This window comes from Oncorhynchus clarkii, chromosome 31, assembly GCF_045791955.1.
Source record: "Oncorhynchus clarkii lewisi isolate Uvic-CL-2024 chromosome 31, UVic_Ocla_1.0, whole genome shotgun sequence".
In the NCBI taxonomy this organism is placed as follows: Eukaryota; Metazoa; Chordata; class Actinopteri; order Salmoniformes; family Salmonidae; genus Oncorhynchus; species Oncorhynchus clarkii.
The window spans coordinates 18,861,822-18,888,488 of NC_092177.1; the positions used below are offsets into that span (position 1 = coordinate 18,861,822).

Here is a 26,667-nt window from a genome sequence, read left to right on the forward strand (position 1 = left end):
ATGAACATTAATGACCAAAGTGGAGTGGAAATCTTTGGCATCAACCAATGGTCAGTCGATTGTTCTCCTTCCCAACATGTTCCTTCCCAGTCCATTGACCTTACACTTCAGTCAAATTGACTTAAAATCCTCTGTAAGTCCAATGGAAATGCAGTAATGCTATTGGAAACACCAGGCTTAACTTTATTATTGCGTATATTACATTAGATAGACTTTTTAAACATAAACAAAACATTATTTTCTAGTGACCTGAGGATGAAATATGTCTCTGCTATAACTCAAACTGAATTGTTTGTTAATTTCATTGGCATTTGTTTACACACACAAAGCTCAGGGCAAACAGTTTCAAATTAAGGTTTAAAATCCTTTGCAATACTTTAATAACTTCCTATATAAGGATGTATTTCAACGTCTTTTGTAGACTGTTAGTTGATTGGCCTCGATGAGGGAAGGCAATGAAACTGTCTCTATGATAATCTTTCCATCTGCTCTCATAAATATTTAGACCTGAGAATGCCAGCGACTGCACTGACAGCACGGAAAACACCAAGAGTCATCTTTCTCAACCATCTAAGACCCTTCCACTGTCAACAAATGAGAAATTGTCTCTATTGTAATAACCTGTGAGAAAACAAGGCATTGTAGTCCATTGAGAGTGTTTCGTAAAACGCTGGCACCTATCAAAACAAAATGAACCCCTTTTAGAGTTACCCGCTAAAGAGTTTAGAGTTACCCTCTAAAAACAGAGTGCTTCAAAGATCCTTGAAGAGAGCTAGCTTTGGGTTTTGAGCAATGACTTTAAGGACCTGACATTGAAAGACCACACCAAAAGACCAATATTCTTGCCAGCATTGCGTGTCAGAGAGTACACCACACTGAAAGCTGTCTGTGTTTACCTAGTGAATGGTATACTGTATGTGTTTACCTAGTGAATGGTATAATGTATGTGTTTACCTAGTGAATGGTATACTGTATGTGTTTACCGAGTGAATGGTATACTGTATGTGTTTACCTAGTGAATGGTATAATGTATGTGTTTACCTAGTGAATGGTATACTGTATGTGTTTACCGAGTGAATGGTATACTGTATGTGTTTACCGAGTGAATGGTATACTGTATGTGTTTACCGAGTGAATGGTATAATGTATGTGTTTACCTAGTGAATGGTATACTGTATGTGTTTACAGAGTGAATGGTATATTGTCTGTGTTTACAGAGTGAATGGTATACTGTATTTGTTTATCCAGTGAATGGTATACTGTATGTGTTTACTGAGTGAATGGTATAATGTATGTGTTTACCTAGTGAATGATATAATGTATGTGTTCACCTAGTGAATGGTATAATGTATGTGTTTACCGAGTGAATGGTATAATGTCAGTGTTTCGCTAGTGAATGGTATAATGTATGTGTTTACCTAGTGAATGGTATAATGTCTGTGTTTAGCTAGTGAGTGGTATAATGTATTTGTTTACCTAGTGAATGGTATAATGCATGTGTTAACCTAGTGAATGGTATTATGTATGTGTTTACCGAGTGAATGGTATAATTTATGTGTTTAGCTAGTGAATGGTATACTGTCTGTGTTTAGCTAGTGAATGGTATACTGTATGTGTTTAGCTAGTGAATGGTATAATGTATGTGTTTACCTAGTGAATGGTATAATGTATGTGTTAACCTAGTGAATGGTATTCTGTATGTGTTTACCGAGTGAATGGTATAATGTATGTGTTTAGCTAGTGAATGGTATACTGTCTGTGTTTACCTAGTGAATGGTATAATGTATGTGTTTAGCTAGTGAATGGTATACTGTATGTGTTTAGCGAGTGAGTGGTATAATGTATTTGTTTAGCTAGTGAATGGTATAATGTATTTGTTTATCTAGTGAATGGTATAATGTATGTGTTTACCTAGTGAATAGTATACTGTATGTGTTTAGCTAGTGAATGGTATAATGTCTGTGTTTAGCTAGTGAATAGTATACTGTATGTGTTTAGCGAGTGAGTGGTATAATGTATTTGTTTAGCTAGTGAATGGTATAATGTATTTGTTTAGCTAGTGAATGGTATAATGTCTGTGTTTAGCTAGTGAATGGTATAATGTATTTGTTTAGCTAGTGAATGGTATAATGTATGTGTTTAGCTAGTGAATGGTATAATGTATGTGTTTAGCTAGTGAATGGTATAATGTATGTGTTTACCGAGTGAATGGTATAATGTATGTGTTAACCTAGTGAATGGTATTCTGTATGTGTTTACCGAGTGAATGGTATAATGTATGTGTTTAGCTAGTGAATGGTATACTGTCTGTGTTTACCTAGTGAATGGTATAATGTATGTGTTTAGCTAGTGAATGGTATACTGTATGTGTTTAGCTAGTGAATGGTATAATGTATGTGTTTACCTAGTGAATGGTTTAATGTATGTGTTTAGCTATTGAATGGTATAATGTATGTGTTTAGCTAGTGAATGGTATAATGTATGTGTTTAGCTAGTGAATGGTATAATGTATGTGTTTAGCTAGTGAATGGTATAATGTATGTGTTTACCGAGTGAATGGTATAATGTATGTGTTTACCTAGTGAATGGTATAATGTATGTGTTAACCTAGTGAATGGTATTCTGTATGTGTTTACCGAGTGAATGGTATAATGTATGTGTTTACCTAGTGAATGGTATAATGTATGTGTTAACCTAGTGAATGGTATTCTGTATGTGTTTACCGAGTGAATGGTATAATGTATGTGTTTAGCTAGTGAATGGTATAATGTATGTGTTTACCTAGTGAATGGTATAATGTATGTGTTTACCAAGTTAATGGTATAATGTATGTGTTTACCTAGTGAATAGTATACTGTATGTGTTTAGCTAGTGAATGGTATAATGTCTGTGTTTAGCTAGTGAATAGTATACTGTATGTGTTTAGCGAGTGAGTGGTATAATGTATTTGTTTAGCTAGTGTATGGTATAATGTATTTGTTTAGCTAGTGAATGGTATAATGTATTTGTTTATCTAGTGAATGGTATAATGTATGTGTTTAGCTAGTGAATGGTATAATGTATGTGTTTACCGAGTGAATGGTATAATGTATGTGTTTACCGAGTGAATGGTATAATGTATGTGTTTACCTAGTGAATGGTATAATGTATGTGTTAACCTAGTGAATGGTATTCTGTATGTGTTTACCGAGTGAATGGTATAATGTATGTGTTTAGCTAGTGAATGGTATACTGTCTGTTTACCTAGTGAATGGTATAATGTATGTGTTTAGCTAGTGAATGGTATACTGTATGTGTTTAGCTAGTGAATGGTATAATGTATGTGTTTACCTAGTGAATGGTATAATGTATGTGTTTACCAAGTGAATGGTATAATGTATGTGTTTACCTAGTGAATAGTATACTGTATGTGTTAAGCTAGTGAATGGTATAATGTCTGTGTTTAGCTAGTGAATAGTATACTGTATGTGTTTAGCGAGTGAGTGGTATAATGTATTTGTTTAGCTAGTGTATGGTATAATGTATTTGTTTAGCTAGTGAATGGTATAATGTATGTGTTTAGCTAGTGAATGGTATAATGTATGTGTTTAGCTAGTGAATGGTATACTGTATGTGTTTAGCTAGTGAATGGTATAATGTCTGTGTTTAGCTAGTGAATAGTATACTGTATGTGTTTAGCGAGTGAGTGGTATAATGTATTTGTTTAGCTAGTGAATGGTATAATGTATTTGTTTAGCTAGTGAATGGTATAATGTATGTGTTTAGCTAGTGAATGGTATAATGTATGTGTTTAGCTAGTGAATGGTATACTGTATGCTTGTGAACCAGGTCAACCTTTCTCTTAAGGTCAATATCATTTCCGAAATGTACGGGAACGTTTTAATTTTATAGATTGGAAAATATATTTTTGGGGGGCAAAGATACATCTCTGTAATTCTTCTAAAGGTGTGTGATGAGAAATGTGCCAAAGCCTTCTTCCTGAAATACCCCAACACCAAACTCCTGCACCATCGTGCTGAACACAACGACACAGACAGATCCCATAGACTCCATATCCTGTTAACTAATAGTTTTGGACTTAAGGACAGTGTACATCTGTACACCTGGAGGCAAGGACAGGTAGAAACACATTCAGGGAAACAGCAGGTTGCTGGAGGACCAACAGTCAACAAACCACTAATATCCTGGCAAATTGGCTCATCCATTACTATACCCAATCAGGGAGGAGAGTCAGTAGAAAGTAAATCCCACATTAACCAGGCGCTATGTAATTTAGTGGTTCCCATTATAAGCCAAGTGGGATGTGACTGAAACGCGGCGGCAAGTTAAGATCTTACTATCCAAATATTGTTACATCATTTAATTTCCACCTCTCATTCTCCATACGGCTATGAACTCATCTGTATCAATGTGAGTATTTCATTATGGAGGCCGGTCGACAGAGATTTAACTAACAGGCTTAGAGGGCCAGCCAAAAATCACAGGTACCTATCAGAACACATACAGTGCATTCGGAAAGTATTCAGACCCCATTACTTTTTCCACATTTTGTTACGCTACAGCCTTATTCTATTCTTTTTTTCTTATTAAATACTTTATACTATAAATAATTACCAAATAATGACAAAGCGAGAATAGGTCTTTACAATGTATTTTTGCAAACGTATTAAAAATGTTGCTATGAGACTCGAAATTGATCTCAGGTGCATCCTGTTTCCATTGATCATCCTTGAGATGTTTCTACAACTTGATTGGAGTCCACCTGTGGTAAATTCAATTGATTGGACATGATTTGGAAAGGCACACACCTGTCTATATAAGTTTCCACAGTTGACAGTGCATGTCAGAGCAAAAACCAAGCCATGAGGTCGAAAGGAATTGTCCGTAGAGCTCCGAGACAGGATTGTGTCAAGGCACAGATTTGGGGAAGGGTACCAAAGCATTTCTGCAGCATTGAAGGTCCCCAAGAACACATTGGCCTCCATCATTCTTAACTGGAAGAAGTTTGGAACCACCAAGATTTTTATTAGAGCTGCCCGCAGGCCAAACTGAGCAGTAGGGGGAGAAGGGCCATGGTCAGGGAGGTGACCAAGAACCCGATGGTCACTCTGACAGAGCTCTACAGTTCCTCTGTGGAGATAGGAGAACCTTCCAGGACAACCATTTCCGCAGCACTCCACCAATTAAGCCTTTATGGTAGATTGGCCAGACAGAAGCCACTCCTCAGTAAAAGGCACATGACAGCCCGCTTGGAGTTTGCCAAAAGGCACCTAAAGACTCTCAGACCATGAGAAACCAGATTCTCTGGTCTGATGGAACCAAGATTGAAATCTTTAGCGGCCTCCCGGGTGGCGCAGTGGTCTAAGGCACTGCATCGCAGTGCTAGTTGTGCCACTAGAGATTCTGGGTTCGAGCCCAGGCTCTGTCGCAGCCGGCCGCGACCGGGAGGCCCGTGGGGCGGCGCACAATTGGCCCAGCGTCGTCCGAGTTAGGCTGGCAGGGATATCCTTGTCTCATCGTTCACTAGCGACTCCTGTGGTGGGCCGGGCGCAGTGCATGCTGACCAGGTCGCTAGGTGTACGGTGTTTCCTCCGACACATTCGTGCGGCTGGCTTCCGGGCTGGATGTGCGTTGTGTCAAGAAGTTGGGTTGTGTTTCGGGGGACGCATGACTCTCGACCTTCGCCTCTCCCTTGTCCGTAAGGGAGTTGCAGCGATGAGACAAAACATCTCATCGAATACTACCAATATACTACCAATTGGATACCACGAAATTGGGGAGAAAAAGGGGGGGAAAAAGATTGAACTCTTTGTCCTGACAGCCAAGTGTCACGTCTGGAGGAAACCTGGCACCATCCCTACGGTAAAGCATGGCGGTGACAGCATCATGCTGTGGGGATGTTTTTCAGCGACTAGTCAGGATCAAGGGAAAGATAAACGGAGTACAGCGAGATCCTTGATGAAAACCTGCTTCAGAGTGCTCAGGACTGGGGCGAAGGTTCACCTTCCAACAGGACAATGCAGCAGTTGCTTCAGGACAAGTCTCTGAATGTCCTTGAGTTGCCCAGCCAGAGCCCGTGCTTCAACAACGTAACGTAACAAATTCTGGAAAAAGTCAAGGGGTCTGAATATTTTCCGAATGCACCGTAAGTGCAACTCTCACTCAAATTGAAACGGATCCTTTTTATTGATTTATTTCTATTAAAAACATGAATGTATAACAGACATGGGGATGTGTCTGGCAAGGAACCACTGTTACCTTCTATCTGCATGGCCCCCTAGCTGATAGGCATCTATTAACTGAATCCAGGTCACAGCACTAATGTAATCAGCTGAGTTATCTGAGCACCACAGGACTATGTTAGCCTGCATCACGTTCTATCTCACTACTGTCTATAATACTACAGTACCTTTACATTGAGTCATACTTCATGCTTGGTGCATGTGGTTCCCACATGTGATCATACCATCTTGATGTCTGGTTCTGTAGATTGTTCAGGTCCATCTGGGAAGTGGCCTGTAAACAAAACACAGGTGACTACGCCAAATAGGGTTTACTGTTTTCAAATCCTGCTGAGGAAATGGATTTTGCACTTTCACAAAATGAAATTTAACCGCATTGTGTCAGTGCCAAAGGCCTATATATCAAAGTAACATTTGAGAGGGTAAAGTTCCCTGTAAAAAGCGCTACCCATGCTGGAAAACAAATCTCTCTTATTTTGGAGAGGCCCTGTAAATCATGTTCTTTATACCTCCGGCCGAAGTCAGACGACTCCCACGGTGGGAGAGGTGGATGATTGAAATACCAGCGGGCTCTCACTTAGTGGGTCAATAGAGGAGAACCTGTGTTCAACGGGAGAAACAGAGCCTGAGAGAGCAACCTGGTCTCAGAGCATTTTGCATAATTCCACTCCATTCAGTGCGGATTTTCAAAATGTACAATATTTTACGAATTTGCAAAACGTACGATATGTTACGAATTCCAATTTGTTGTGGCTAACGTTAGCTAGGTGACTAATGCTAAGATTAGCTAGCTGGCTAACGTTAGCTAGGCTAGGATTTAGGATTAAGGTTAGGTGTTGGGTTAAATAGTTAATTGAGTTTTGGCACTGATCTAGCTATGTATTCAGTATCCTACATTATTATAACCTTAATTTCTATTCCTAAATTAAATGTGTTGGTGCATGAAAATCAGAAAATCAGACCTGTCTCTATGTATCTCTAATTCTTCTCCCACTTGTACGTCTGTGAGAATCCCCTCTCATCCTCCCATGATGTATGTCTCTCTCCAGCCTGGTCTCGTAGACTAGACGTAACATAGTTAACATCAATCCAGTACACTCAAATTAGTATGATATGTTAGGTTTGGTATGGTTACATAAGACAGAAGGTTTACTTAAGGCAAATTGAAAGGAGGGTGGTTGGTCGGGGTAGAAGGGTAGGTGTATAATGCAAACATCTAGCAACCCATAGGTCGAATCTCATCAGGACCAACTTTAGTATATTAGCTAATTAGCACATTTTCAACTACTTACTACTTTGCAACTACTTAGCATGTTATCTAACCCTTCCCCTAACCCTTTTATATCCCTAACCCTAATAAATCTTTGACATTGGCTCAATTAATGCAAAAAGCTTGAAGAAACTTAATGACAAACTTGATCTTAGAACTGCTGTTCTAAATACCCAGAGCAACACTGGAACAGATGCTTATTCAAACATAGATTGAAAAGAATATGTGTAGGCACAGTAGAGCTTTCACAGACGTCGAGAGTCTCATTAAGCAAGCTGTATAAGATTTTACAACTTTGGCAGATGTCTCCGATAAAAGGGTCCAACATGTATAGCATATCCCCACATTGGCATATATCCCACCTGCTGCCTGTCTGCAGCTTCCATTACCGTCAAGCTATGGTTTGATATTTTGATGGAAGTGACATAACAAGGAAATTACACTCGGAAATTGGAGGTGATTATTGCCTAACAAGCGCTAAGGGCAATGTTTGGTGCCGTAGAGAAAATGAGAAAAGTGCCAGAGAAGTCAGCCAATATTTTGTCCAGGTGTGGTTGTGGGGAGACCCCTCTAAACGTTTCTCCACCACTCTCACAGTCAGAGGGCCATGGCACCGTGTTTATGGCTGCAACAACACTTTGTTTGTATCCTCTCCTTTCTTTCAGTAGACATGTAATGTGCCTCTGCCACTCCTGACCTACACCTGCAGTCATGCTCCTGACCTACACCTGCAGTCATGCTCCTGACCTACACCTGCAGTCATGCTCCTGACCTACACCTGCAGTCATGCTCCTGACCTACATCTGCAGTCATGCTCCTGATCTACACCTGCAGTCATGCTCCTGACCTACACCTGCAGTCATGCTCCTGACCTACATCTGCAGTCATGCTCCTGATCTACACCTGCAGTCATGCTCCTGATCTACACCTGCAGTCATGCTCCTGATCTACACCTGCAGTCATGCTCCTGATCTACACCTGCAGTCATGCTCCTGATCTACACCTGCAGTCATGCTCCTGATCTACACCTGCAGTCATGCTCCTGATCTACACCTGCAGTCATGCTCCTGATCTACACCTGCAGTCATGCTCCTGATCTACACCTGCAGTCATGCTCCTGATCTACACCTGCAGTCATGCTCCTGACCTACACCTGCAGTCATGCTCCTGACCTACACCTGCAGTCATGCTCCTGACCTACACCTGCAGTCATGCTCCTGATCTACACCTGCAGTCATGCTCCTGACCTACACCTGCAGTCATGCTCCTGACCTACACCTGCAGTTATGCTCCTGACCTACACCTGAAGTCATGCTCCTGACCTACACCTGCAGTCATGCTCCTGACCTACACCTGCAGTCATGTTCCTGACCTACACCTGCAGTTATGCTCCTGACCTACACCTGCAGTCATGCTCCTGACCTACACCTGCAGTCATGCTCCTGACCTACACCTGCAGTCATGCTCCTGACCTACACCTGCAGTCATGCTCCTGACCTACACCTGCAGTCATGCTCCTGACCTACACCTGCAGTTATGCTCCTGACCTACACCTGCAGTCATGCTCCTGACCTACACCTGCAGTCATGCTCCTGACCTACACCTGCAGTCATGCTCCTGACCTACACCTGCAGTCATGCTCCTGACCTACACCTGCAGTTATGCTCCTGACCTACACCTGCAGTTATGCTCCTGACCTACACCTGCAGTCATGCTCCTGACCTACACCTGCAGTCATGCTCCTGACCTACACCTGCAGTCATGCTCCTGACCTACACCTGCAGTTATGCTCCTGACCTACACCTGCAGTCATGCTCCTGACCTACACCTGCAGTTATGCTCCTGACCTACACCTGCAGTCATGCCATGTTTTGACTGGTATTTATTACGTCCAAACATAATAAGGTTACAGATGTTTCATCAGTTTTACAGAGTTTTAGAAGACAATGCACATTACCTTGAGCCCTTACCATCATTAAATACAGTGTGCATATGGTACAATCAAATATCAACACATTGAATATTGATAATCAGTTAAATTAGATAATTGACAATCAATTAACTTACCTCACTCACATTGATGTGAAATAAATTGCTTGCTTGCAAGATTTTACGACAGAATGTAGACTGCATGTGCACTTCTGATTGAACTTCTGGAACTTAATCAACATAATCTCACAAATAGCCCTAGTCTCGGCAATAAAGAGCAAGGAGTGGGAGTGGGCGGCCAGCAGTGGCAGCAGCAGCGGCAGAAGGAGCAGTGGAGGTGAAACATGAGCATGTGAAAGCAATTACAGCAGCAGGCTGGAGCTGTTAGCCTGAATGTGGGCTAGAAGGGGTGCCGGCTCAGGCTGTCTCTCCATCCCTATCCCATCGCCAAGTTGTCAGCCGGCCAAGCCACTTCCCCACAACTCTGCTGGCCTAAAAATCAAGAGGCCCTGCACAGGCAGGCGTGGTCCCTCCTCCAGCTCCACTCACACTGTAGACTAGACCCTTTTAGGAAAAAACTATAAGCCCTTGTTTCCAACTATGATCTATTAACTCACCCTGGGAGGACTGGGAGGGAGGGAGAGAGGGAGGGAGGGAAGGAAGGAAAAAAGGAGGGAAGGAGAGAGCGTTAATGTGGAGCATGCATCAGTGAAGCTGGGAGGGGTCAGGGCAGGGGTTATTGATATTGTTTAACTGAGGAGACCTCTGGAAGGCATAAATAGCTGAGGGAAGCGTTCAGGTCTCGCAGTCCCTCCTCAAGACAGCCCAGGCACAGGTTTCACTCCTCAACTTCAACGATAACCACATCTGTATCTGCAAACTCAGTAAGTACCCACTCCTCTGTCATCTCAAGCCCTGCCTTAATGAATGTCAAGTGGACCTTTGTGTAGAGCGGATCTGACAAGCATGCGTGCAATGAGTACTGTAGGTGTTATGTGTGGAAAGCAAAAGCTATTTGTCACTCATCTAAATGTTGTGAACAAGTGTTCTATGAATGCATGATGTTCCTAATGGCATAAGCTTATTTATATTCATGAATGCGTACACGTGAATTGTCAGACTTAATGTCGCCGCTGTTACATTCCTAGGCTTTCATTGTCAGTAGGTTAGCTGTGAATGTTCATACTCATATAGCCTAATGCCTACAGGTACATTTCAAACGCAATAATAATGAATTATTATCATAATATTACATATTATCGTGTATAGACTGTAAACACCTTAGAATTCTATCAGTGCAGATATTAATATAAACATCTACGTTGATGTTAAGCCTGCATCTGACCTGCTTCTGTTTCCCATTTCACTTTCACACTCATTGTTGCACTGTGTTTAGGCTAAGCGAGTGTTTGTGTCTGGAACTGTGGAAATGTTTTAAGGCCAAAATTCTTTCCTCCTCAGTCATATGGACCACGTACTTTAAACCAACACAGAAGGAATGTGGTTGGTTGCCCAGTCAAGTGGCGCAGAACCTGAAATGCCCCTCATTCCCCTATCTCTTTTCCAGCTCAGTAACAAGCATGGAAAGAGACATGAACGTGAGCAGCACTAGCAGTGTGGTGCACTGGCTAGCCAGCCTGACCCTAACCCTGCTTGGGAGTGTCCACCCCATGCCTGTGACCATAGACCCGGTGTGCACAGCAGACACCACTGCCAAGTACAGCCTGACATTTACAGGGATGTGGAGCCAAACCTCCTTCCCTAAGCAGTACCCAATCTACCGCCCCCCTGCCCAGTGGTCCCCTCTCATTGGTAAGTGAAATACTTTTTTGGGCGGAAGGCAACCTAGCAGTTAAGAGCGTTGGGCTAGTAACCGAAAGGTCGCTGGTTCAAATCCTCGAGCTGACTAGGTGAGAAATCTGTCGATGTGCCCTTGAGTAAAGCATTTAACCCTAATTGATATTTTAAGTCACTTTGGATAAAAGCGTCTGCTTAATGACAAAAAATATCAAATAAAATGTACTGTTATTAGCCTGTGATCTGACTCCCTTTGTTTATACTGTAATAGTAAACATATACTGTAGATTCCTATATTCATGAATAAAACATAGACATCAGGTAAATACTATAGACATCTGGTATATGTATTTGTAGCCATGCATGGCAGATTTCCACATTTTCCCTATAATTAAAAACTCTTTGAGCACCTGGAAAAGCGGTATATGCATCCAATCCATTCCTATTAGTTTACGGTGTGCCTGAAAAGCAGACATTTTAAATGCATTCTGAGCTGCTAGTTAAGAGCTACACAAACTGGGGGAAACAATCCATGTAATTCTTCCATTCCAGGGGTGACCCACAGTTCAGACTATCATATCTGGCAGCGGAATGAGTTTGCAAGCAACGGGGTGAGGGAGTTCTCTGAGAAGGGCGAGGCCTGGACTCTGATGAAGGAGGTGGAGGCGGCTGGGGAACGCATCCAGAGTGTCTACGGGCTGTTCTCTGCTCCAGCCTTGGTTGGGGGAACGGGCCAGATGACCTCAGAGTTCGAGGTCTTTGCAAGGCACTCTTTCGTAAGTTTCTCAATATCTATCTAAAATACATATCTCAATTTATGTCTATCTTATATACCTCTCTGAATGTCCATCTATCTTATGAATGTGCACCTATTTACTTGAAGAACCTTTCTAAAAGGTATGTCTCTTTGAGACTACGCCAGAAATCAAGTATATTGTCATAGAGAGATAACTATGTAAAACCTACCTATATTCTAAACCTTGTACCAACTTTTAACATAAAAGGTTTTTATGAGTATCCCAGTAGGTATAGATTAGTAGATTAATATATTTGCTGTTCAGTTGCCAACTCTCATTTATATGGCCCAAAGCTAACAACCGTAAAAAAAAATGTATATATATAGTGGGGCAAAAAAGTATTTAGTTAGCCACCAATTGTGCAAGTTCTCCCACTTAAATAGATGAGAGAGGCCTGTAATTTTCATCATAGGTACATTTCAACTATGACAGACAAAATGAGGAAAAGAAATCCAGAAAATCACATTGTAGGATTTTAAATGAATTTATTTGCAAATTATGGTGGAAAATAAGTATTTGGTCAATAACAAAAGTTTATCTTAATACTTTGTTAAATACCCTTTGTTGGCAATGACAGAGGTCAAACGTTTTCTGTAAGTCTTCACAAGGTTTTCACACACTGTTGCTGGTATTTTGGCCCATTCCTCCATGCAGATCTCCTCTAGAGCAGTGATGTTTTGGGGCTGTTGCTGGGCAACACGAACTTTCAACTCCCTCCAAAGATTTTCTATGGGGTTGAGATCTGGAGACTGGCTAGGCCACTCCAGGACCTTGAAATGCTTCTTACGAAGCCCCTCCTTCGTTGCCCGGGCGGTGTGTTTGGGATCATTGTCATGCTGAAAGACCCAGCCACGTTTCATCTTCAATGCCCTTGCTGATGGAAGGAGGTTTTCACTCAAAATCTCACGATACATGGCCCAATTCATTCTTTCCTTTACACGGATCAGTCGTCCTGGTCCCTTTGCAGAAAAACAGCCCCAAAAAGCATGATGTTTCCACCCCCACGCTTCACAGTAGGTATGGTGTTCTTTGGATGCAACTCAGCATTCTTTGTCCTCCATACACGACGAGTTGAGTTTTTACCAAAAAGTTATATTTTGGTTTCATCTGACCATATGACATTCTCCCAATCTTCTTCTGGATCATCCAAATGCTCTCTAGCAAACTTCAGACGGGCCTGGACATGTACTGGCTTAAGCAGGGGGACACGTCTGGCACTGCAGGATTTGAGTCCCTGGCGGCGTAGTGTGTTACTGATGGTAGGCTTTGTTACTTTGGTCCCAGCTCTCTGCAGGTCATTCACTAGGTCCCCCCGTGTGGTTCTGGGATTTTTGCTCACCGTTCATGTGATCATTTTGACCCCACGGGGTGAGATCTTGCGTGGAGCCCCAGATCGAGGGAGATTATCAGTGGTCTTCCATTTCTTAATAATTGCTCCCACAGGTGATTTCTTCAAACCAAGCTGCTTACCTATTGCAGATTCAATCTTCCCAGCCTGGTGCAGGTCTACAATTTTGTTTCTGGTGTCCTTTGACAGCTCTTTGGTCTTGGCCATAGTGGAGTTTGGAGTGTGACTGTTTGTGGTTGTGGACAGGTGTCTTTTATACTGATAACAAGTTCAAACAGGTGCCATTAATACAGGTAACGAGGGGAGGACAGAGGAGCCTCTTAAAGAAGAAGTTACAGGTCTGTGAGAGCCAGAAATCTTGCTTGTTTGTAGGTGACCAAATACTTATTTTCCACCATAATTTGCAAATAAATTCATTAAAAATCCTACAATGTGATTTTCTCATTTCTCATTTTGTCTGTCATAGTTGAAGTGTACCTATGATGAAAATCAAATAGGCCTACGAAACACAACGATCTCAAAGGAGTGTCCCTGTCATGAAAATCTTTGTTACTCATTGATGTTGTTTGCTATCTACGCCAAAGCTTTCATTAGTCATACCTGACATACTTCATCATAACATGTCACAGGATAAGATAGTTGTGCACCAGGGCATCCTACTAATGTTTCTATTCTGGTTAGAGACAGTTTGAGCTGTTCTGTGAAGGGAGTAGTTCACAGTGTTGTATGCGATCTTCAGTTTCTTGGCAATTTCTCGCATGGAATAGCCTTCATTTCTAAGAACAAGAATAGACTGACGAGTTTCAGAAAAAAAGTTATTTGTTTCTGGCCATTTTGAGCCTGTAATCGAACCCACAAATGCTGATGCTCCAGATACTCAACTAGTCTAAAGAAGGCCAGTTTTATTGCTTCTTTAATCAGCACAACAGTTTTCAGCTGTGCTAACATAATTGCAAAATGGTTTTCTAATGATCAATTAGCCTTTTAAAATGATAAACTTGGATTAGCTAATACAACATGCCATTGGAACACAGGAGTGATGGTTGCTGATAATGGGCCTCTGTACACCTATGTACAGTGCCTTGCGAAAGTATTCGGCCCCCTTGAACTTTGCGACCTTTTGCCACATTTCAGGCTTCAAACATAAACATATAAAACTGTATTTTTTTGTGAAGAATCAACAACAAGTGGGACACAATCATGAAGTGGAACGACATTTATTGGATATTTCAAACTTTTTTAACAAATCAAAAACTGAAAAATTGGGCGTGCAAAATTATTCAGCCCCTTTACTTTCAGTGCAGCAAACTCTCTCCAGAAGTTCAGTGAGGATCTCTGAATGATCCAATGTTGACCTAAATGACTAATGATGATAAATACAATCCGCCTGTGTGTAATCAAGTCTCTGTATAAATGCACCTGCACTGTGATAGTCTCAGAGGTCCGTTAAAAGCGCAGAGAGCATCATGAAGAACAAGGAACACACCAGGCAGGTCCGAGATACTGTTGTGAAGAAGTTTAAAGCCGGATTTGGATACAAAAAGATTTCCCAAGCTTTAAACATCCCAATGAGCACTGTGCAAGCGATAATATTGAAATGGAAGGAGTATCAGACCACTGCAAATCTACCAAGACCTGGCCGTCCCTCTAAACTTTCAGCTCATACAAGGAGAAGACTGATCAGAGATGCAGCCAAGAGGCCCATGATCACTCTGGATGAACTGCAGAGATCTACAGCTGAGGTGGGAGACTCTGTCCATAGGACAACAATCAGTCGTATATTGCACAAATCTGGCCTTTATGGAAGAGTGGCAAGAAGAAAGCCATTTCTTAAAGATATCCATAAAAAGTGTAGTTTAAAGTTTGCCACAAGCCACCTGGGAGACACACCAAACATGTGGAAGAAGGTGCTCTGGTCAGATGAAACCAAAATTGAACTTTTTGGCAACAATGCAAAACGTTATGTTTGGCGTAAAAGCAACACAGCTGAACACACCATCCCCACTGTCAAACATGGTGGTGGCAGCATCATGGTTTGGGCCTGCTTTTCTTCAGCAGGGACAGGGAAGATGGTTAAAATTGATGGGAAGATGGATGGAGCCAAATACAGGACCATTCTGGAAGAAAACCTGATGGAGTCTGCAAAAGACCTGAGACTGGGACGGAGATTTGTCTTCCAACAAGACAATGATCCAAAACATAAAGCAAAATCTACAATGGAATGGTTCAAAAATAAACATATCCAGCTGTTAGAATGGCCAAGTCAAAGTCCAGACCTGAATCCAATCGAGAATCTGTGGAAAGAACTGAAAACTGCTGTTCACAAATGCTTTCCATCCAACCTCACTGAGCTCGAGCTGTTTTGCAAGGAGGAATGAGAAAAAAATTCAGTCTCTCGATGTGCAAAACTGATAGAGACATACCCCAAGCGACTTACAGCTGTAATCGCAGCAAAAGGTGGCGCTACAAAGTATTAACTTAAGGGGGCTGAATAATTTTGCACGCCCAATTTTTCAGTTTTTGATTTGTTAAAAAAGTTTGAAATATCCAATAAATGTCATTCCACTTCATGATTGTGTCCCACTTGTTGTTGATTCTTCACAAAAAAATACAGTTTTATATCTTTATGTTTGAAGCCTGAAATGTGGCAAAAGGTCGCAAAGTTCAAGGGGGCCGAATACTTTCGCAAGGCACTGTAGATATTCAATTTGTTAAAATCTGCCGTTTCCAGCTACAATAGTCATTTACAACATTAACAATGTCTACACTGTTTTTCTATTAAATTTGATGTTATTTTAAAACAAGAACATTTCTAAGTGACCCCAAACTTTTGAACGGCATTGTACATATATGTTTTTACACAACATTCAGAGTCTTCATTTGGGATCAGTTTCTTATTATTGGCCTCGGGGTATCCAATAAAAGATGTCAGCAAAAAATAATTATTACTGTTGGAACTGTAGTTGAGGAAAGCTCTGGAAAGATGAGAGTACGGAATAATGAAGAGCAGATTAAGACCACTGATCCTTTGAGTGTCTGCACTAAATTCGAGTTTCCTGTTAGACGGACACCAAGAAACATCCACACATAACCCATCCTACTCCCCCCCTCTCTCGACAGCTATCCTTCATAGTGCGGATAGTTCCCAGCCCAGACTGGTTCCTGGGAGTGGACAGCTTTGACCTGTGTGAGGGAGACCAGTGGAAGGAGAGCGTCACACTGGAGCTGTACCCCTACGACGCAGGCACTGACAGTGGCTTCACCTTCTCCTCTCCCAACTTTGAGACCATTCCTCAGGACAAAGTCACACAGGTAAATCTAAAAGAGACCATGGTTCATCATCATGTCTATACTGTAGGTAACTGATGATGCTATATCAACTTTGGTAATCAATACCAGAAGTGCTGTTGACAACACAACTTGATTTTGTCCTTTCCAGATAACGTCATCATCTCCAAGCCATCCTGCCAACTCTTTCTATTATCCCCGTCTGAAGAATCTGCCACCCATGGGCAAGGTCACCCTCACAAAGACCAAGAACAACCAGATCTTCAGCATACCCATGGAGCCCACCCAGTTCAACCAGACTGGCAATGAGATTGGCAATGAGATTGAGGACTCTCTCATAAGTAAGCAAGAAACATTTAAGAAACAAATACAGTGAATTAATATTTATCGCTTGCTATCCTGCAATCCTACCTCTCTGATAGAAAAAAACTTGATCAATTAGGTCTTTAACTTAGTCATCATCTTATGAACCAAGATGTATTCAATTTAACCCCATTAAAATGAAAGAAGAGAGCAAAGAATTGTCACTGGCCATCTGGCAAAACATAAAGCGTAAAGTAAAGCCTTGCGGTAATCGGATCCGTGGTGCGCCAGCATTGAGTTGGAGTCAGCAAGAGCTGTTCCTCTGTGCCCATGGCAACCAGGCAACACACAGGATAAAGGAGGTCAAAGGCATTGGACATTTCCTGCCTCTCAGCAGTGATGTCAAGTAGTCCAGCCTTGCTTTTATTTCCACGTTACATCCTCCTGCTTCTCTAATTCTCCCAAAAAATAACCTCAATCTGTGATAGATATCAACATTTCACTGGCTCATAACATGTGGGGGGGGGGGGGGGGGGGGGGGGGGTGGCTTGGCAAACCACATGATTTTTAAAACATACAAAGTCAAGTTTCTGTCATTTAATTATTCAATTAAAGTTCATCCAGGTTCAGCAACCGCAGCTAGGAATGTACAGCTACAAGCTTAGGATATATAAAAGCATATATTTTAAAGAGTTTCCTTACATTGGGATTTACTTTGGCATACATACAAAATACATCTGGTATCCCTGTATATTCTATACAATCAAAAAAAGTCCTGTTTCCTACAATATTACAGCTATATTTGACATAGCACTTGGAAATATTCTATACCATTTTTTTCTGATTGAGCAAATTAACTAAAAGTTTAGTATCAGTTAATAAATCAAGTCTTCCTCTTTCGTATGAAATGGTGTTGGGTGGCTTAGCTAAATCAGTCATTTTAATCTATGCCTGAAGGCTTATCCTTGTGTGGCATGTTATAACTCCAGCAGACCACCACACACACACACAGAGGGGCCCTAGAGCCTGGCTAGAGAAAGGGTCACTGAAATCATATCAACCCCTACTGCTGCACGCTCAATCAAGTGTTACAGGTCTCTGGCCTCTTGCAATTCAAGTGTTCTATGGATTGCTAAAATAATGTCTTAATGCATATTGCTAACATAATATATCTGGTGCCCTTCCAACTAGATTCCACCCCTCTAGACTGTGAGGTGTCTGCATGGTCACCCTGGGGCCTGTGCAAAGGCAAATGTGGAGACTCAGGCGTGCGCCACAGAACTCGCTACATCCACCTACAACCAGCAAACAATGGGGTAGTCTGCCCCTCACTGGAAGAGGAGAACAAATGTATCCCTGATAACTGCTTATGACTGGCCGGCAAGACCACGAAACAGAAAAGAAGAGGTCATGCAAGACGACAAAGAGTACGAAAGATGCGTCCGTCATCTCCACTGGAGAAGCCCAAGCTGTAGAAATTGACCCTTTTCTCGCTGGGCTTCCTAGCCTATTCACTGGGAACAGTGGAGGCTGGTGAGGAGAGGACGGTTCAAAGTAATGGCTGGAATGGAATAGATGGAACAGTATCTAACCATTAGAAACAAGTGTAATACCATTCCATTCCAGCCATTACTATGAGCCCGTCCTTCAATTTAAAGTGGCACCAGCCACCACTGACTGAGAAAGATTTATAAATGGGTCACAGACATGCAATTATTGTGAGGCCTGAGGAGTGAAGACGTTGTCTAGAAACTCTGCCCTTAGTTCTTGTGATTTATGTTTCCCTACGTCATTGGGTTTTCTGAGGTAAGCTAGCCATGAGTCTGGACCTGGAAGCCAGTTCCACTGTTTTGTTCTTCTTCTTCATTGTTCCCCTCTAATCCAGGACTGATCTAGACCTGGGACACCGGGTGCGGCCAACTAATTATCAGGTAGAACAGAAAAACAGCAATACTTCAGACCTTGCAGGGTAAGATTTGAATACCCCTGTTTACAGACAATCAGCAGTGTTGGAAAAAGTACCCAATCATCATACTTGAGTAAAAGTATAGAAAGTTACTTAAGTAAAAGTGAGTAAAAGTCGGCACCATGTTCTTGTTTTTAGCCATGGGCAAACTCCAACACTCAGACATTATTTACAAAATATGCATTTGTGTTTAGTGAGTCAGCCAGAACAGAGGCAGTAGGGATGACCAGGGATGTTCTCTGTTTAGTGAGTCTGCCAGAACAGAGGCAGTAGGGATGACCAGGGATGTTCTCTGTTTAGTGAGTCTGCCAGAACAGAGGCAGTAGGGATGACCAGGGATGTTCTCTGTTTAGTGAGTCAGCCAGAACATAGGCAGTAGGGATGACCAGGGATGTTCTCTGTTTAGTGAGTCAGCCAGAACATAGGCAGTAGGGATGACCATGTATTCTCTTGATAAGTGTGTCAATTTCACAATTTTCCTGTTCTGCTAAACATTCAAAATGTATGGAGTACTTTGGGTTGTCAGGGAAAATGTATGGAATAAAAAGTACAATATTTTCTTTAGGAAGTGAAGTAAAAGCTGTCAAAAAAATAAATAGTTAAGTAAAGTACAAACACCCCCAAAAAACTACAGCAATTTCAACAACAATTTCTCCAGTACTTTACACCACTGACGATATGGCAGTCAACCCCAAAACCTCATCGAAGGCTCCATTACTTACAATAGACCAGATGTGTTTACAGATAAAGCACTCTTTTCCATGATGATCTCTACTACAGAGAATATATTTATTTACAGGGTTTGGACCTGTACTGTACAGTATCAAGCAGTAGAAATCTCACACTTGATCGTGCTATTGAGATATTGTCAAAATCAGAGAGAAATGGCAAAATGTGTACTTTTCTGAGAAAATGTACCTCCTAAAAAACAGTACACCGAATTTTGTTGATGTTTGTCTGTCTGTATGTATGTTCTTTGTAAGTCCAATAAACTGTAAATACATGTAAGTTGATTGCAATTTTATTTCTAATTGATGTAAAGCAACAATATTTCATACAATCAACAAAATACATCATGCTCCACAACTGCATACACCACAGCATAAAATAGGCCTACGAAACACAACGATCTCAAAGGAGTGTCCCTGTCATGAAAATCTTTGTTACTCATTGATGTTGTTTGCTATCTATGCCAAAGCTTTCATTAGTCATACCTGACGTACTTCATCATGCCATGTCACAGGACAAGATATGACAAACTGTCTTTCAAAGTAGTACAAATGAGCTCTTCCCTAGAAAATCCCTAAGCTACCTAAGCTACAGAAAACCTGAGAAATAGACTGACTCTGGAAAATTCCAAGAAATAGCAATCATAGCCTACATCTGGGCCATTGGTGCCTTCCGCTTCATATATTTCTGCTTGTTTCTCAAGTGTTGGTCTTATTTCAAACCAATGACAAATGATGGAAATTACTGGGAAAAGTAACAGGAAAAATAGACAGATTATTGGCTTTTGATGGAGAACAGTCTTTGCAGATACTATGTGAGTACAATCTTAGGGGAAAAAGGTGCTATCTAGAACCAAAAAAGGTTCTTCAGCTGTCCCCATTGGAACATACTTTGAAGAGCTCCCTTTGGTTCCAGGTAGAACCCATTTGGTTCCAGGTAGAACCCTTTTTGGTTCTATGTAGAACACTTTCCACAGAGGATTCTATATGGAACCCTAAAGGGTTTTCCTATGGGGACAGCTGAAGAACCCTTTTGGAACCCTTTTTTCTAAGAGTGTAGGTTTCATGATGGTACAGTGCACACTAGTTAATAAGTGAACAATTTAATGTTTCTTTATCAGTACATGTGGGCTTCTACTACTGGTCAGGCTTATCAGTTTCTCTGCTGCCCTTGGGTACCCACTCAGACGCACAGTTTGGACGGTCGGTCGCAGCAACAGCAGGTGTCAGTTTCCCACACCAGAGTTGTCGCCTGCACACTAGCAACCATAAGGCTCATTATACTCATTTAACTTTGTCACATACTGTGTGTCAAAATGAATGTGAGGGACATTGGGATGTAGGTTCTGTGTTACCTGGCACTGATGGCTGTTATGTACTTTGATTTGGGTGAACATTAGCAAAAGTGCCTCATCAAGGAGATTCAAGGTAACATGCTGATCACAGGTCAGTTTTATGGGCAGGTGGAGAGGAGGACATTGTTCTGCATGGTTGACAGGTGAGTTCTATGGGCAGGTGGTTTAAAAAGTTCAATGGATTAGCAGAGATCATGATGAAGTCAACCAATTAAAAAGTTACATGAGTTAGCAGAGATCATGATGAAGTCAACCAATTAAAAAGTTCATTGGGTTAGCAGAGATCATGATAAAGTCACCCAGGAGGCATATGGCATTTGTTTGATATTCTATTACATTTTTAATTGAACCTTTATTTAACTAGGCAAGTCAGTAGTGTTCTATTAGTATTTGCACGCTTAATTTGCTAAATCATCTCTACTTTTTCTGTAATAATGGCTTACTCCAAAGCAATTTTAAGCACATTAGATGTAATAAAACATGTGGAATATCGGCTGTCTGTGTTGTGTTTTTCTCAGGTCATATTCTTTTGGAGTATTGGGAAAAATAACCCTAACTCCCCTCCTCTTGGCCTCACTATCACTGTGATCCAGACCACCATGTCATTTTTCTTCTAGATATTAATTAAAAAAACATGACAGATTTGGAAAATTCTAAGTCACATCCCACGCCTCTGGCCCACATTGTTGTGCATGCAGTCCAACTCGAATCTAAGGTTTTCCATTTTCGCCGGTGACAGGCTTGTGAGTTCCTCCATGCACTGAGTCTGCTGGACTGTGTTGCTCCACAACCATATTTGAATATTGTTCTGATATTTCCAATGCAGAGGATTCATTTTGATGCTGACCCCAGTGCTGAGGCACAAAGACAAGACCCCGACTATGGAGTACAACCTGAAACCCCTAAGAGACCAGATGCAAAACATCACCACAAGGAAATAATCAAACACACTTTGTTATGAAAAGGGTCCTTTTCCAAAATTCTAGTTTCAGAAAAAAGCGGACTATTATTTTGATCAGAACTAGGCCTATAGTACAATACATGAAAACAACAAATATTGTGTTGCGCTACTAGGCCTGTCCTATTAACGGTCTAGAATGAACTATTCACCAGCCCTTTTATTCATATTCACAGGAACTAGATGAGACGTTTTGCCAGATCAGTGAAGAAACCAATGGGAAAGTTTTGTGGTGGGCTGTTGTGTAGACTTCCATTCAACTATCAGTTGGAGTTTGGCAAATCAAAAGACTGAAAGACTTCCTGATTGCAAAGAAGTTGATTTGATAAAAACTTTAGAGCAGGAATTATGTCTGGCAGTACAATGCAGTGGCCACTAGAGTCAAATGCTATTCCAAACTAGACTTGAAGATCAGTGCTGAGGAGGCATCTATTTTACTGTACATCCTTCTAGAGACAATGTATGAATTAATAAAATGTGTTTGTTTAATTTTACACAACTATCCCAATTTGTTTTCTCCAATGAACACACCAAAATGTAAATAATGATGTAGCCAGCCAATCAGAAAGCGATCTGACATGCAAACAAACCGAAAATCAGAAGGTAGCCAAGCTAGTTGATTGCTACAGTTGCTAAAGCCAGAAAACGACACGGAAGGGTTTGTGACAGTTTACTAACTAGTCCCATAGAGAACAAAGGGACATCGTGTAAGTCAGATGTGGACCTTTCTTCAGTAAAATATAATTTACGTTTTAGTAGACACCTGTTCGGGGGCAGCTAAGTAAGAAAAGTTACTGTAGCTAGCTATTTTTTTTTTGACACGCAAGCTAACGTTAGCTAGCTAGTTCGTCTTTATAGTCCTGTAAGCCATTAATCTATTTTGGCTGATCTCTGCGACTTAAAAGCAAGAAGATAGAATGTCTGAATTTATAACTATGTCGTAGTTTTATGTTTTTTAAATATTTTTTTTACTATCTAACATTGGCTAACGTTAATCTCTTAGCTATAGAAAATGTCTTACTGGATCTGCTGTAACTCCTGCTTCAACCTCCCTGGTCCTGACCGCAAACTAGCTGTTACTACCTGTGGTCATGTCATCTGCAACGTGTGTTTTCAGAAAGGTAGCAAGTTCTGTAGGTCTTTAATTGTACCAATGTACCCTGTTATGTATCCTTAAATTAAGTTCAACATATCATACTACCTTACGTATGATGCTATATGAGATATGTTCCTCCATGAAACTCAGCCTACTTCTCGGTTTGCAGCAGTTCTGTCTTTTTTTAGAATACACAGGCTAAACTTGAACACACGGACCTCTGCTGGTCGTTGTCTGATGTTACAGAAACAATTTGGCCGCACAAAAAACCGTCATGCAGTTTGAAAGCATAATTCTAGTCCGTGTTATATCATAATGGCATGCTATTGTATTGTATAAAATAGTGTGCTTGTTCCAATAACCACATTGTACATTTTCTTTCAGCCAATCAAGGGGAGTGCATGATATGTAACGCAAAATGTCAAGTTACTCCTCTCTCAGACAAAGTAAGCAGTGATACAGTATCTTATAGATGTGATTATCTGGCGAGGCTCACAAATAAATCTATTTGATAACCTAAACTTTACAATCTTTATTTTCACAGAGTAGTGCAGAAGTAAAGGCCCTCTTCTCTGACATAAATTCTGTTGCAACCAAACACTTAACAGAGATAAGCAAGGTATTTCTCTTGATGCTCATAATAGGATAGGCACATAAGATATTAGCCTATTTATAGTGATAATTTGAAACACCTCAAGGTTGTACTGCATGTATAAAAACAACATATGTATCCACTCTATTAGGTGTTACTATTCCAGGCAAGGCACCAAAAGAGGTTGTTGGCGCATTCCCAGCAGAGGGTGAGGCTGGGGGACATTTAGTTGTATCTCTACTACTATTTAATAATACCAAAGAGTTTAATGGTAGCCTCTCTCTTCTGTTGTTATAATTTGAAACATCTGTGCTCCTTATTTTTCAACCCGTTTAGAATGAAAAGTTAGAAGAAGTTTTACTCAAGATGAAGCAAGAAATGCAGCAAATGTCCAAGTAAGAATGTAAATCATTAGACATCACATAGCAGAATTCACTACCACATATTAACGACTGCTTAGTGTGACTTTAACATTCTTATATTTACCAGGAAAATTACAGAGCAGAATGTCTATATTGCCAAGCTGGAGAGCACTCCTCAGCAGCAAAGGTATCAATATCTTTATGGGTGTTACTGCTTTCTACTCACCAGGTGTCACTATTGTCATCTTTGTTTTTCAAACATGAGATCATGGAGGGCACTCATTTGTTATCAACATATTTTTTATTCAGACCAACTCTTAATGACCATGGTTGGAGATGAATCACATTCCTCTCTCTCTCTGTACAGTGCAAAAGCAGCTTCTACATCACAGCTGAACCGTAGTTCTCACAATGCTCGTTCACATCAAATCAAATCAGATCAAATGCAGATACCATTCAACTCACCCATGTCCCTCTCTCGCTACTCGTCTACTACAAGTCTGTAAGTATTACATCTTAGGAAATCTGCATTAGGCCTACACATATAAAACAAATGTGAACCCTTAAGTTAAAGGTTACAAATATTTAGCCTAAATGAACATAGATGCCAGTACATAGTATATATCCAGGAACAAGCTAATGTATTGTGTAACTGTTTTCTGATGGTTTGACATAAAATATGACATGACGTTCTGCGGTCGTCCTGACCCGGTTTGATTTAAAGTCAGCATGCTGTAGACTAGTCTAGCTGACAGACAGAGCATGTGTCTGTCTACTGGGCTCTCTGTGGGGCCCTTTGCTCCAGACCTCTATCACAACAGCCCTGAGCTGCAGGGGAGAAAGGGGATCCTCCAATGTAAACTGTGTATATCCTGACTTCATTCACCCTAGCTGCTGTTTGGCTTTGCCCTGCAGTACCACACCAGTCTCACCTGAATAAGCTGGGCAGGCTTGTGAACATTATGTCTGAGTGAGCATTTCCATAATCTTTCTTCCCGGGTTCTATGAGAATGAAATGTGACATGCCATGTTATGTGATTTCCCCGCAGGGCAGAAAACATGGAGGTGGATAACAAAGGTCTGTTTAGGAAAGTATGTGAACCTTTTCATTTGACCAAATATGGTTCAAATCAGAGACAAATAATCGAAAAAATGGTATCTAAATATGTCTCCGGTTCATATTAATAGTATACTTATTTAGTTTTAGCTGTGTATACCCTGACTCCAAATCATTCTCCAAATCATTCTCTAAATCATTCTTTGATGTTTAATACCAGTGATGAGTTCTACGGCAGACTGAAACTGGTTTTAATGACGGAGACGTATGTTTGTGCAAATGGAAATGTTTTTTTCTCCCTGAACAGCCGGCGCTCTCTGGAAGTGTCCAGAGGTTGTCCTTGATCAGCCCTCCACAGGACGGCCGGATGGGTACGTTTGCTACTCTACTCTGCTCTACTCACAGACAGCCAGATAGATACCTGTGGAGCTGTTCACTGCTTACGTAACAGCACAATGCTTCAATGGATTCAACTTCTGTCTGTTGTATCTGAATAAGGTTTTTCGTTCTTGTTTGTGTTTGTAGACTTGGCTATGAGTCTGGAAGCACTATATCTGAGTTTTAGCATACAATATTTAGGGTGTTGCTGAACTTGAGGTGTGTGAATTCTAAATATTGCATCTTTAGGTACCGTCCCCCATCGATCGACCAATCAGAACACCCTAGTCAACCACTCAGCTCGCTCGGCCACTGTCAGGTCTAACTTGTTATAATCACATCATTATCACAACTTAATCATTTATACACCAATGTGCCATGACACAATAAATTAACTTTGATGCCTTGCCTTCTGTCCTCCCAGCCGCCTGGCGGAGTTGCAGATGACCCCTAACCTGCCGTATCGTATGAACACGGGGTGGGAGACGCCCGTGTTCAAGCCCCCGTCAGCCTACAGACACTCCTCCATGTCTTCTCTGGTCATGTCCTCTCTGGGGGTCACCTGCCCTCCACCGTAACACCGCCAAGAGCCAGCCATCACGACGGCACAAGGAGATGTCTTTGATCCACTTCTATGCCCTCCACGAGTGACTTAGCTAGAGTATCAAATCACTTGGCAATGGTTGAACTCTCCACCATGGAGAGATGAGCTATGGAATAGGAAGTGTTGTTCAGAAATTGAGCCCCTTCACACAGGGTTAAGAAGAGTTTGGAAGCTGTGGTCTGTTGGTTGTGTGTGCAGTGTAGCGTGTATATTGTCATTGTAATGGATTACATACAGTATTACTTGTCACAGTAACAAATAAAATTTAACAAACCAATCAAATTGATCTCTCAATAATTAATTGACCAATAAGACACTGAAATCACAAAACCTGTACAGTAACCTCTGTACCACTGAGTCATTAATCATTAACGAACCACTCATCTGATAGGCATGTTTAGAGGTTGTGATTTGCAGTACAATTAGTTAACACCCACAGTGAGTCCCAGACAATGCCAAGCGTTCCATTGGCCTCCAGCATGACTCACCCAGGACAGGACCAGCTCTACTCTCTTCTCTGTTGTCTCTGGGGGGCCTGCTGCTGCCTGCCTGTCCCTCCGAGGCATTTTCAAGGTCAACTAATCACAAAGGCACCGT

The 26,667-nt window shown here is 41.3% G+C and overlaps 2 protein-coding genes across 8 annotated transcripts; both read left to right on the forward strand.

Moving 5' to 3' along the window:
• Positions 1-10,095: 10,095 nt before the first annotated feature.
• Positions 10,096-19,948, forward strand: LOC139391082 (spondin 2b, extracellular matrix protein). The gene is made up of 7 exons (XM_071138590.1): positions 10,096-10,325; positions 11,009-11,253; positions 11,791-12,014; positions 16,504-16,695; positions 16,823-17,012; positions 18,166-19,141; positions 19,355-19,948. Exons 2-6 carry the CDS (start codon positions 11,022-11,024, stop codon positions 18,345-18,347), a joined length of 1,020 nt encoding a protein of 339 aa, XP_070994691.1. The 5' UTR covers positions 10,096-10,325; positions 11,009-11,021; the 3' UTR covers positions 18,348-19,141; positions 19,355-19,948.
• A 2,608-nt stretch (positions 19,949-22,556) lies between these two features.
• On the forward strand, positions 22,557-26,347 carry LOC139390675 (probable E3 SUMO-protein ligase RNF212). Of its 7 annotated transcripts, none has more exons than XM_071137954.1 (12): positions 22,557-22,639; positions 22,985-23,102; positions 23,462-23,523; positions 23,622-23,696; positions 23,821-23,877; positions 24,006-24,064; positions 24,159-24,218; positions 24,399-24,533; positions 25,081-25,123; positions 25,396-25,459; positions 25,716-25,785; positions 25,891-26,347. In XM_071137954.1, the coding sequence occupies exons 2-12, from the start codon at positions 22,994-22,996 to the stop codon at positions 26,042-26,044; spliced, it is 888 nt and encodes a 295-aa protein (XP_070994055.1). In that variant the 5' UTR covers positions 22,557-22,639; positions 22,985-22,993; the 3' UTR covers positions 26,045-26,347. The 7 variants fall into 7 exon arrangements, with proteins under 7 accessions (XP_070994055.1, XP_070994060.1, XP_070994057.1 ...); XM_071137959.1 differs by having other exon boundaries at positions 25,081-25,109; XM_071137953.1 differs by having other exon boundaries at positions 22,568-22,688.
• Positions 26,348-26,667: the final 320 nt, after the last annotated feature.

Bases quoted from the DNA above. Each gene is read 5' to 3' on its own strand.
- LOC139391082 (XM_071138590.1), top strand. From the start codon at position 11,022: ATGGAAAGAGACATGAACGTGAGCAGCACTAGCAGTGTGGTGCACTGG. The intron at 11,254-11,790 runs GTAAGTGAAATA...CTTCCATTCCAG, and splicing joins CCAGTGGTCCCCTCTCATTG to GGGTGACCCACAGTTCAGAC. The intron at 16,696-16,822 runs GTAAATCTAAAA...TGTCCTTTCCAG, and splicing joins CTCAGGACAAAGTCACACAG to ATAACGTCATCATCTCCAAG.
- LOC139390675 (XM_071137954.1), top strand. From the start codon at position 22,994: ATGTCTTACTGGATCTGCTGTAACTCCTGCTTCAACCTCCCTGGTCCT. The intron at 23,697-23,820 runs GTATTTCTCTTG...CCACTCTATTAG, and splicing joins ACTTAACAGAGATAAGCAAG to GTGTTACTATTCCAGGCAAG. The intron at 24,219-24,398 runs GTATCAATATCT...CTCTCTGTACAG, and splicing joins AGCACTCCTCAGCAGCAAAG to TGCAAAAGCAGCTTCTACAT.